This window comes from Myotis lucifugus, unplaced genomic scaffold, assembly GCF_000147115.1.
Source record: "Myotis lucifugus unplaced genomic scaffold, Myoluc2.0 scaffold_365, whole genome shotgun sequence".
Lineage (NCBI taxonomy): Eukaryota > Metazoa > Chordata > Mammalia > Chiroptera > Vespertilionidae > Myotis > Myotis lucifugus.
Genome location: NW_005871413.1, coordinates 478,878 through 491,929, shown reverse-complemented (window position 1 = coordinate 491,929; position 13,052 = coordinate 478,878). Strand labels below are relative to the sequence as shown.

Sequence of the window (13,052 nt, the reverse complement as noted above, 5' to 3'; positions counted from 1 at the left end):
AAAATTTCTATATGTGACATGGCACCAGAGTTAAGTTAGGGTTTTTCAAAATGCTGACACGCCGAGCTCAAAAGGTTCGCCATCACTGCTCTAGTATGTATCTTAATAATAATAAAAGGCTATTATGTAAATGGTCGTCAATCCCTCATGCCATAAGGACCGATCAGCAGGAGGTGCTACAGCTCCACTCGAGCCTCCGCCCCACCCGAACAGCCCGGGGCGCAGGCAGCATCTACAGAGAATCACAGTGTGCTGGCATTGTCCCTGGTGCATCACAGGGCGCCGGCAGCATCCACGGATGTGCGAGGGGTTGCAGGGTGGGGCACCAGCAGCATCCCCAGAGCGTGTGAGGCATTGTGAGGTGGGGCCTCTAGTATATTAAAAAAGTCAACATGTACAGGACAATTGTTGAAACACACAAAGAAGACATGGACAAAAGAACCAACATAAAAAGGGCCAAAAACCTTAGCCACTCGCCTGCCTGCCTGCCTGCCTGATCGCCGCCTAACTGCCCTCCCCTGCTGGCCTGATTGTCCACAACTAGCCTCTCCTGCCAGCCATCTTTAACCACATGGGGGCAGCGATCTTGTGTGAGGGCGTGAGGATCAATTTGCATATTACCACTTTATTATATAGGGTATATACGATATAGATAGGTGTTAGCAAAAAACATGAGTGATAGTCTACCTACTTCAGGAATACAGAGCTAAATATTTGCCAAATTCTGACGTCAGTCATTACATTAGTAAAATTGCAAACTACTGAGTTACATGGGAATGAGGGGCTGATGTGGGACAGGAAGAGCTTTACATGCTGTGATTTTAGCACTGCAAAATAAACGGCAGCCTAGAAGATAAAGTGAAAAAGACATAAATGAACATGAAATGTGACATGAAAGAAATAGAATTAATTTTTTTGAGATCAGTTAGCAGTGCAGCCTGGGAAAGGTGTCCTCTCTCCACATGCAGAGTTCATGCCAATTCTGCATCCTGGCTACATTATTGGTACTACATCACTGGTACAACCACATCACTGGTACTGTAATATATCTGTTAGTTATGGAAAACCAATTAGACAAACAGCACAGCTCTAAGTGTACTTCCCTTCACCTAAACGTCATAACCACAAATTGAAATGCCCTCATAAAATTTTCATCCCAAGAAGATGGCACAGAGAGGGAATTAACTTTAATATCATTTAAAAACATCAGAACTATTTTAAAAGATTAAATCAATAATATAATTCTCTAATACATCAAAAAATGTGTGCCTTACAATGTACCCAATATATCATAAGAAAGTGTACATAAGTAAAGTCCATATAATATACAACAGATCACAGATCTTTTAAAAAAAATATTTTTATTGATTTCAAAGAGGAAAGGAGATAAAAACATTGATGAGAGAATCACTGCTTGGCTGCCTCCTGCACGCCCCCTACTGGGGATCAAGCTCACAATCCAGGCATGTGCCCCTGACTGGAATCAAACCCTACAGTCTGCAGGCCAACGCTCTATCCACTGTGCCAAACCAGCAAGAGCCAGCTCACAGATCTTTAAGGCAGAAACAACCAACTCCATAATTTCACACACACACCAGGAATAAAATATAACAACATCAAGTGAGATGGGAGTAGGATCAAATTTCTCTTGAAAATACTTCATACGTTTTTAATTTAAATGAGATAACACTCTAAGTAATTGTACATATGGAAACATTAATTCTTTTGATATATTCAAGTATAGAAAACATTACCAAACTACATTTAAAGTTTGGAGTATACTGTAGTAAACATTCTGATGTAGAGCAATACCGAAAGGCATTTTTGCTACCTATCTAGTGTGAATTCAGTGATACATTAAAATTCATAAGCAATTACATAGTTGGATAAAGTTTTTACATCGTAAAGTCATTTTAAGGCATAAATTCCTTGGATTTTTGTAAACTACATATATATTTTAAAAGTCCTTCCTCCTCTATCATAAATATTGAACTTCTACCCAATTACAATCCCTGGTATTGACTGAGGCTGTAGGTCCCACTCTATGATCTCCCACATTCTTCACATTTAAGGTTTCCCTCTAGAATGAATTCCAATGTGAGGAATAAGCTACAGATGCTGATTAAAGTATGTAGGACACTGTTTAAATTTGTATTGTTTCTCCCCAGTATGAATTCTGATGTCGTGTAAGGTTTGCATACTAAGTAAGCTTTGTCACATTCTTTATATCACCTAGACTTTGATCCAATAATTACCAGATGTTGTATGACATACAAATAAGGATATACACTTTGACATATGCCTCATAATTTTTAAGGCTCAATTTTATCATTTTCAATGACGATTCAACCATGGTTAAATCTTTGGATGAAAACTTTATATTACTGCTGTTTCTCTTCAGAATGATTCCTAAAATGTTTAGTAAATTTGACCAAAGGCTAATGGCTTTCTCACATTTTTTACAATATAAGGATTCCCTCCACTATAAAATCTCTGATGTAAATTTTAAGCTATGGGTTAATGCTCTAGCCCATTCTATACATCTGTAAGGTCTCTTTTTGTTCTGATGTTGATCAAGTATAGTAATACATTGGTTTTAAAGCCTTTTCACATTTTTCACATTCCTAAGGCTTCTTTCCAGTATGAATTCTGTGATGTTCAATAAGTTCTCACAGCTGGTCAAGGACTTACCACACACCTCACATCTGTAAAACATCTCTCAATTATGAACTCTCTGCTGTACAGTAACACAGGAACACTGATAAATGGCTTTGAGACATTTTCTACATTTATAAGGCTTCTCTCCAGAATGAAATCTCCGATGCTTTGTAAGATCTGAGGAGCTGCCAAAGGATTTGCTGCATTCTCTACATTCATAAGGCTTCTCTCCAGTGTGAACTCTCTGATGACAAGAAAGGGATGAGGACTGGATAATGGCTTTGCCACATTCATTACATTTACATGTCTTCTCTCAAGTATGAATTCACTGGTGGCTGGTATGGTTTGAAGATCCAGTGAAGGCTTTGCCACATTCTCTACATGTATAAGGCTTCTCTCCTGTGTGAACCCTCTGATGATAATTAAGAGATGAGGACGTGGTAAGGGCTTTGGCACATTCATTACATTTATAAGGCTTCTCGAGAATGAACTCTCTAATGCATAGTAAGGTTTGAAGAGAAACCAAAGGATTTGCCACATTCTCTACATTAATAAGGCTTCTCTCCATGGAGAACTCTCTGATGATATATAAGGTGTGAGGACTGATTGAAGGCTTTGCCACATTCTCTGCATTTATAAGGCTTCTCTCCAGAATGAACTCTCTGATGCCTAGTAAGCCGTGAGGAGGTGACAAAGGATTTGGCGCATTCTCTACATTTATAAGGCTTCTCTCCAGAATGAAATCTCTGATGCGTAGTAAGCTCTGAGGAGGTGCCAAAGGATTTGGCGCATACTCTACATTTATAAGGCTTCTCTCCAGTATGAACTCTCTGATGATAATTAAGGGATGCTGCAAAACTGAATGCCTTGCCACATTCTTTACATTTGAAAGGCTTCTCACCAGTATGAACTCTGTGATGTTGATTAAGGGATGAAGAGTGGCTGAAGGCTTTGCCACATTCTCTACATTTATAAGGCTTCTCTCCAGTGTGAACTCTCTGATGAGATGTAAGCTGTGAGGAGTAGCCAAAGGATTTGGCACATTCTCTACATTTATAAGGCTTTTCTCCAGTGTGAACTCTCTGATGAGATGTAAGCTGTGAGGACTGGCTAAAGGCTTTCCCACATTCTCTGCATTTATAAGGCTTCTCTCCAGAATGAACTCTCTGATGCTTAGTAAGGTCTGAGCGGCTGCCAAAGGATTTGGCGCATTCTCTACATTTATAAGGCGTCTCTCCAGAATGAACTCTCTGATGAGAAGTAAGGCGTGAGAACCTGCTAAAGGATTTGCCACATTCTCTGCATTTATAAGGCTTTTCTCCAGAATGAACTCTCTGATGCCTAGTAAGATCAGAGGAGGTGCCAAAGGATTTGGCGCATTCTCTACATTTATATGGCTTCTCTCCAGTATGAACTCTCTGATGAGAAGTAAGGTGTGAGGACTTGCTAAAGGCTTTGCCACATTCTCTACATTTATAAGGCTTCTCACCAGTATGAACTCTGTGATGTTGATTAAGGGATGAAGAGTGGCTGAAGGCTTTGTCACATTCTCTACATTTATAAGGCTTCTCTCCAGTATGAACTCTCTGATGATAATTAAGGGATGATGCCAAACTGAATGCCTTGCCACATTCTTTACAGTTGAAAAGTTTCTCTCCAGTATGAACTCTGTGATGTTGATTAAGGAATTTAGAGTGGCTGAAGGCTTTCCCACATTCTCTACATTTATACGGCTTCTCTCCAGTATGAACTCTCCGATGATAAAGAAGGGATGAGGATTCAGCAAAGGCTTTGCCACATTCTCTACATTTATAAGGCTTCTCTCCAGTATGAACTCTCTGATGACAACGAAGGGATGAGGAGTCCCCAAAGGCTTTGCCACATTCTCTACATTTGTAAGGTTTCTCCCCAGTGTGAATTCTCTGATGAATTCTAAGTCTTGAGGAACACCTAAAGGCTTTGTCACATTCTGTACATTTATAAGGTTTCTCTCCAGTATGAACTGTTTGATGTCCTTTAAGGCTTGCGAACTCAATGAATGCTTTGCCACATTCGGTGCATTTGTAAGGTTTCTCTCCAGTATGAATACGCTTATGACGATTAAGGTTGGAGGGCTCACTAAAGGCTTTGACACATTCGCTACATTGGTAAGGTTTCTCTCCAGTATGAACTTTCTGATGTCGATTCATGTCTGAGGCTTGGCGGAATGCTTTGCCACATTCTCTACATTTATAAGGTTTCTCTCCAGTGTGCATTCTCTGATGAAGAATAAGGGTGGAGGGTAGTCTAAAGGCTTTGCCACATTGTGAACAGTTATACGTCTCTTCATCCCTATGATTTCTATGATGTTGAGTATGTCTTGAGGACTGACTAAAGCCTTTTCCATTTTCCCTGAGTTTGTAAAATTTTGCATTAGCATGAATTCTTCCCTTATGTACAATAAGAGATGAATGACATTTAAAGGCTTTGCCACATGCTTTACATTTGTAAGGCTTCTCTCCAGTACGAATTCTCTGATTTAGTGTACAACCTGAAGGCCAATTAGATGTTTTACCAGAATCTTTACATATATACTGTTTTTCTCCAATATAGATTTTTTCCTGTCCATTTATATTGTATATTTGACTGGAGATTCTACCACAAGGATTCCATTTGTAAGTCTCCTCCCCAGGATGAATATCACCTTGTCCACTGTAATTTGAAGACTGCTGAAAAGAGTGGACACAACTTCCTTGGTGTGTGTTTTCCACAATAGGAATAACCTGATGTATATTGTGAAAGGACATTTGGTCAAAGACATTTCCACTTTTACGATGGTCCCCTGTGAACTCACTTGTCCGATGATTAAGATATGACGCTTGCTTAGATTTTTTCCAATGTTCAATCCACTGATAACTGCTATCTCCATTTTGTGTATTCTGGTGATAATTGGAGAGAGAAAGACCTTTAGTGAGTTATAATCACATTAAACATGTACACTAGATCCATAAGAACCATTTTGTGATACTCATTAAAGCAATCCTAATATAATAAAACTGGAGGCCTGGTGTATAAAAATCTTGCACTCAGGGGGGTATCTTTCAGCCCAGCCTGCATCCTCTTGCAGTCTGGGAGTCCTTGGGAGATGTCCTAGTGTTGACGTAGGCCCGCTCCTTCCGGGGAGTGGGCCTAAGCCAACAGCTGGACAGCCTTAGTACAACCAAAGAGGTGGTGGAAGGTCCTGCCACCGCTCCTGCACTCACCTGCTGTGAGCCCAACTTCTGGTTGGGCGATGCTCCGCCTGTGGGAGTGCACTGACCACCAGGGGGCAACTCTAATGTTTTGCAGGATCGGGCTGAAACCAACTCTCTGAAATCCCCTGACAGGTGCCGGATTTAGAGATGATGCAGGCCAGACACAGCGACCCCAAAGGTGCATGATTGGGGGTGGGGAGGTATTTGACAGTTTGGCCAGCCAGAGAGGGACTGTGGGAAGGCGTCAGGGCCTGTCCGGCCCATCTTGCTCAGTCCTGATCAACCAGACCCCAGCAGCAAGCTAACCTACCGGATGGAGCGTCTGCCCCCTGGTGATCAGTGCATATCATAGCGAGCAATTGAGTGTCCTTAACCTATCGTTAGCATATTATGCTTTGATTGGTTGAACGGATGACCGTGCCACCAAACACTTAGTATATTAGGCTTTTATTATATAGGATGATAGACAAAATAAAAATACAACACCTTAATTATTAGAGAAAGAAGAATGAATCCTTGTTTCAAAGATTGCCAAAAGCCCAGCCAGCATGGCTCAGTGGTTGAGCTTTGAAGTGTAAACAAGAAGATCCTGGTTCCATTCCCAGTATGGGCACATGTCCCTGCTTGGGGATCGGTCCCCAGTGGGAGGCATACAGGAGGCAGCCAATGAATGATTTTCTCTCATCGGTGATATTTTCCTCTCTCTCTTCCTGTTCCTTACTCTCTAAAATCAATAAAAACACGTTTTTCATAAAAAAAATCATAAAAGATTGCCAAATTGAGCACTTTTTATTATATAGATACACTATAAATTTATACCTCTTAGAAATGATTTAATGAAAGTATTAATCCCATTCTACCTTTAAAACAATTCAAATGATTATTTCCTCTAGAGACTACATGAGTTACTAGTTTTTCTAGATTTCCTTTCCAAGATTTGGTAACAATAAAAAGTTGTTTTCAACCTTCATGTTCAGAAACACCCTTCTCTGCCAATGTAACGGACTTTAATAAGGGAGGTTTACCAAATCCAAAGTACACCTGACATGTTTAGGTAACAAGAAGTTTATTATGATAATTGTTCCAGATTAGTTCTGTTTATATTCATAGCCTCCCTTCTCATCACACTGTTCCTCAAATTCCAAGGCTTTCATTAAGTGTACATTATCAAAGCGACACCTTTTATATCTTACCAGTACTATTTCAGGGAATAAATCCTGTATTCTCAGCTTTGGCATAAAGGCTTGGTTATCTTTAGATGGAATAGCTGAAAGAAAACAAGTTTTCAGTTTTGACAAACAGGTAAGTGCACAGCAAGTATTGACCAAATGACATTTTGGAATACTCTAAGAGCCAGTGAAGAATTCAAAGAAAGCTCAAGATAGGTACAAGGAAGAAAACTCACATCAAATAGGGGCAAACAGTTGCTAACATCTGCCAATGATACCTGCTCAAACCCCCTGTCACACAATGGCAATAATATAACAACACTTCCAATTCCCAGTTGCTTTGCTGGAGATAGAGATGAGGGAAGTGGGTGTTCAATGATCTCGCTGTTTTGAAGCATCTTCAAGAACATGTGTTTGTTGTGCATGACAAAGAGTGCGAATGAAATGGCAGTACACAGTGAGTGCCCTGTTGTGGCTGCTACAAAGAGACAATGATAAATTGTTCGAGCACCACAGAGACTGCAATATGGAAGATGTGTATCAAGCCTGAAAAAGATACCATGGGTCTGAGAAAGACACAAAGAACATTTCAAATATGAAATTAAATAGACAATGGAACGAAGAATACAGGAATGAAAACAGTGTTCAATGAAAGTAGAATGTGTGCCACAGATGGTTATTATTTGTTTCCTCCTAGAGAAAGGATGTTCAAAAGCCTGGTTGTTTACAATTCCAGAATCTCAACAAAACATATCAAGTCATGCATAGAATCAGAAAAAGTGTACCATCAGATAAACAAAATGGGACTATATCAATAGCAAGATAATAATTACCTGGATAAATAACTTTGGCTGAGTGGATAGATTGTTTGCCTGTGGGCTGCAGGTTCCCTGTTCAAATCCAGTCAAGGGTACATGCCTGGGTTAAAGGCTTGATACCCACTGGGGGGACATGCAGGAGTCAGCCGATCAATGATTCTCTCTCATCATTCATGTTTCTATCTCCCCCTCGCTTTGTTTGAGAAATCAATAAAAATATATTGTAAAAAAAGCCAGGTAAAGACAACACAATAAAAGAGAATTACAGGCCAATATCCCTCATGAACATAGTTGCCAAAATCCTCAACAAAATCTTAGCAAATTGGAACCAGCAGTACATCAGAAAGATCATACACCATGACCAAGTAGGATTTATCCCAGGGATGCAAGGATGGTACAATATCCGAAAATCAATAAACGTGATACAGCACATAAACAAATTGAAAGAAAAAAAAATATTGTAAAAAAAGGAATGGAACTACATATATTAAAGCCGAAAAGGAGAAAAAAGACAACTATATAATATCACTGAAATATTATAGAACCAAAATAAAAATACAATGAGAAAGTATTTTACAAACTCCACCATGAAAGGGGAAATTGAAAAACAGAATACACGAATTAAAAAATACAGTAGAATCATTAATGAAAGACATCTTCAACATCAAAGAATTTGCCTGGGAAGAGAGGCACCAGATGGCGGAATAGGTAAACACCTGTAATCTGCTGCATCCCACAGCCACATCAAAATTACAAATAATATCCAGAACAATTATCATCCAGAATGGCCAGAAAGCTGGCTGAGTCGAGAGGTAAAGAAGAAGGTGCATTGAGACTGCTAGGAGGTGCAGAGGCGTGGAATGGGCTGGTACCCAGGTGTGCTGCTTTTTTAATTTGGAGGGAGATACAAGCTTCCGATTGCTCTGAGCTCTAGTGCCTTGTGAAAGGGGGACACAGATATATAACAAAAAAAAACTGGACTATCTGGCATCAGGGCAGGAACACGGAGGAAACTTTCTTCCAAACAGAGGTGCTTGCACCGGTCATGGTTCCTTTGCTGGGATCTCCCCGGTACACGGCTGATTGGCAGCCATTGCTGTTTGCTCCGCCCTGAAGATTCGCCGAGACCCCACCTTACCCAATTTTTTTTAAAAAATATATTTTATTGATTTTTTACAGAGAGGAAGGGAGAGAGATAGAGAGTTAGAAACATCGATGAGAGAGAAACATCGATCAGCTGCCTCCTGCACACCCCCCAGTGGGGATGTGCCCGCAACCAAGGTACATGCCCTTGACCGGAATCGAACCTGGGATCCTTGAGTCCGCAGGCCGACACTCTATCCACTGAGCCAAACCGGTTCGGCCCACCTTACCCAATTTAATACCACACCCAAGTTGTGCGCAGTGGCTTTTGCATATGAAAGGCCTGTCCATTCTCGGCCTAAAACCTGTCAAGCAATCTTCAGCTAGGTCAGGGACCTCCAAAGTGATCAAAAAAAAAGGCCCAAGAACTGGCAACAATGGCAGCCTGCCTTGCTTCACAGCTGGACCTCATCTGGGCACTTCCAAACACAATACAAAGAGAAGGAATCTGCAGATCTCTCTGCAGCTCCTGTTGGGTGCCCCAAGCAATGGCTCACTTTGCATCTCCATAGAGATCCAAGAGCCAGTGTATCCAGTGGTCAGTGTGAGACCATACCAGATGATTACTCTTCACATCCATAAGTGATACACTCAAGGGGCATACTCAGTGAGCACCAAAGCCCCAATGAAGTAAGTCCTGCCCCATAAGGCTGTCTCCTGCACAGCACTTCACCCAGTGTAGTCAAAGCTGGACAGCACTGACTATTGGCCTGGTGGTCAATTCCTCCCAGTGATGCCAACAGCAATGAAGGCTCAACTACAACAACACTGTGCACACAGCAATAAAGGGGGGCACCAAGAGTGTCTACCTCAGGTTATTGGGGACCCTGAGTCACTGGGCCCAATAGGACACCTACTACACAAGGCCACACTATCAACTCAAGGAGAGTGAGAAGCTACATAGCACATAGAAACAAACAGGGAAGCAGCCAAAATGCGGAGACAAACATGTCAGAAAAGAAAGAAATGGAAGTAAGGAAACTACTCTACATAGAGTTCAAAACCACAGTTATAAGGTTACTCAAGAATCTTCTAGAAACCTCCAAGGAACTTATGGAGCCCTTCAAGGATCTCAATGAAAATGCCAAAAAATGGAAAAGGATCAGTCAGAAATTAAGCATACACTGACTGAAATAAAGAATAATATACAGGGATTCAACAGTACACTAGAGGATACCAAGAATCAAGTCAAAGATTCGAAATACGAGAAAGCAAAACACACCCAATATGAAGATAGTGTACAAACATCCGAATTATGGGGTGACAGAAGAAGAGAGAGAGCAAGATATACCAAACATATTTGAAGAAATAATGACAGAAAACTTCCCCTACCTGGTGAAACAAATAGACTTACTAGTCCAGGAAGCACAGAGAACCCCAAACAAAAGGAATCCAAAGAGGACCACACCCAGACACATCATAAGTAAAATGCCAAGGGCAAAAGACAGAGAATCTTAAAAGCAGCAAGAGAAAGAAAGTCAGTTACCTACAAGGGTGCACCCGTATGACTGTCAGCTGATTTCTCAACAGAAACTTTGCAGGCCAGAAGGGAGTGGCAAGAAATATTCCAAGTGTTGAATACCAAGAACCTACAACCAAGATTACTTTATCCAGCAAAGCTATCGTTCAGAATTGAAGGTCAGATAAAGAGCTTCACAGATAAGGAAAAGCTAAAGGAGTTCATCGCCACCAAACCAGTATTATATGAAATGCTGAAAGGTATTCTTTAAGAAGAGGAAGAAGAAGAAAAAGGTAAAGATACAAATTATGAACAACAAACAGGCACTTATCAACAAGTGAATCTAAAAATCAAGTGAATAAATAATCTGATAAACTGGTGACTATAATAGAATCAGGGACATAGAAAGCGAATGGACTGACTATTCTTGGGGGGGAAAGGGGTGTGGGGGATGCGGGAAGAGACTGGACAAAAATCGTGCACCTATGGATGAGGACAGTGGGTGGGGAGTGGGGGCGGAGAGTGGGGTGGGAACCGGGAGGAGGGGAGTTGTGGAGGGATAAAAGAGGAACAAATGTAATAATCTGAACAATAAAGATTTAATTTAAAAAAAAAGAACACAGGTTCTGAGATTATAATCTCTTTGTCTTCTGAGAAACCACACTCCAAACAACAAGGAAACCATGAAACAAAAACACACACACACACAAAAAATGTCCAAAGCTATATGGTTAACAAATCTGTACGATAGAAGGCAAGAACACACAATAGGTAAAGACTGATTCTTCAGTTGTTCAAGTAGTTAAACAAAAATGAAACAGATACATGCAAAAATACTAAAACTAGACCCTGTTTATAGGCCGGGAACCAAACTGAAGTCAGCAAGGATTAACAACAAAAATATGACACCTGAAACCATGAAAACACTGGAAGAAAGCATACTCAATGAACTTTACCATCGCTCTTTAAAATACTGGTTTCCATATATCTTCCTAGGCATAATAAAGAACCCAAAATATAAAGAAATGAGACTACAAAAGAATAATTTTGACATATCAAAAGAAACCACAAAATAACAACAAAAACCCAACAAAGCTACAACCTCAAAAGCTAAAGATCCAAAATATATAAGGACCTCACACAACTTTACACCAAAAAGACAAACAATTATGATTGAAAATGGGTGGAGCACCTGAATACCCATTCTACGCAATACACATAATAAACGATGTTTAACTCACTCATCACCAAGAAATGCAAGTGGAGCCCTAACTGGTTTGGCTCAGTGGATAGAGCGTCGGCCTGCGGACTGAAAGGTCCCAGGTTCGATTCTGGTCAAGGGTATGTACCTTGGTTGCAGGCACATTCCCAGTAGAGGGTGTGCAGAAGGCCGCTGATGGATGTTTCTTTCTCATCGATGTTTCTAACTCTCTATCCCTCTCCCTTCCTCTCTGTAAAAAAATCAATAAAATATATTAAAAAAACAACAGGGTGGCCAATTGTGGGCGAGCAGTCAGACATCCCCCGAGGAGCCCCAGATTGGAGACGTTGCAGGACGGGCTGAGGGAAACCATCCCCCGTGCACAAATTTCATACACCAGGCCACTAATCTATACCAATAAAAGGGTAATATGCTCATTAGACTGGGAGATCTTCCAGATAAAGCCATGGTGGCGGGGTTGAGGCAGAAGCTGTTAGCCACGATCAGGCCAGGTGGGGAGAGCAGACGGGGGTGATCAGGCCAGCAGAGGGAAAAGATAGGGAGGAGCACACTGGAAGGGGGGGTAGTTGGGGCAAGCAGGCCGGCAATGGGGGTCAGTTGGGGCGAAAAGGCAGGCAGAGGGCAGTTGGGGGAAAGCAGGCTGGTGGGGGGGGCAGTTGGGAGCGATCAGGCCAGCAGCAGGGCAGTTGGGGGAGAGCAGGTTGGCACGGGGGCAGTTGCGGACGATCAGGCCAGCAGGGGGACACTTCGAGGCAAGCAGGCAAGCAGCGGGGCAGTTGCAGGCGATTAGGCCGGCTGTGGGTGGTGCAGTTGAGGGCAAGCAGGTCAGTGGCATGGGCAGTTGGGGGTGATTAGGCCAGCAAGGAAAGAAGGTGGGGGTGAGAAGTTCAGCGGGGAGGATGCGGGCAAAGTTGGGGGCAAGCAGGATGGCAGGCTGAGTAGTTAGGGGCAATCAGGCAGGCAAACAGGTGAGCAGATAGGAGCCAGCAGTCCCAGATTGCGAGAGGGATGTCTGAGGGATCCTAGATCAGAGGTTGCAGGCCAGGCTGAGGGACATCGGGCCACTAGTGTGTGTGTGTGTGTGTGTGTGTGTACCTTTATGTATGTACAGTGGTGCCTTGACATACGAGTTTAATTCATTCCGTGACGGAGCTCGTAACTCAAATTACTCGTATGTCAAATCAGTGGCGTTCACTGTGATGTTCGCTGCGCCAACTAGCAGTGGGGTATTTAAAGCGGATTTGTAACCCGAATTTTAGCTCGCAACTCAAAGCAGAAAATCAGCAGAGAGACGGCTCATATCTCGAAAAACTCGTTAGTCGGGACACACGTAAATCAAGGCCCCACTGT

The 13,052-nt window shown here is 41.9% G+C and overlaps 1 protein-coding gene across 1 annotated transcript in view; it reads right to left on the bottom strand.

The window, feature by feature from the left end:
- Positions 1-1,457: 1,457 nt before the first annotated feature.
- Positions 1,458-13,052, bottom strand: part of LOC106694410 (zinc finger protein 345-like) — a 17,614-nt gene continuing 6,019 nt past the window's right edge. Inside the window, exons 4-5 of the mRNA XM_023764928.1 lie at positions 7,085-7,158; positions 1,458-5,576 (exon numbers count right to left, since the gene is read on the bottom strand). Of these exons, the coding sequence (XP_023620696.1) occupies positions 3,207-5,576; positions 7,085-7,158 (2,444 nt within the window). The 3' untranslated portion in view covers positions 1,458-3,206. The remainder of the gene's footprint in view (positions 5,577-7,084; positions 7,159-13,052) is intronic.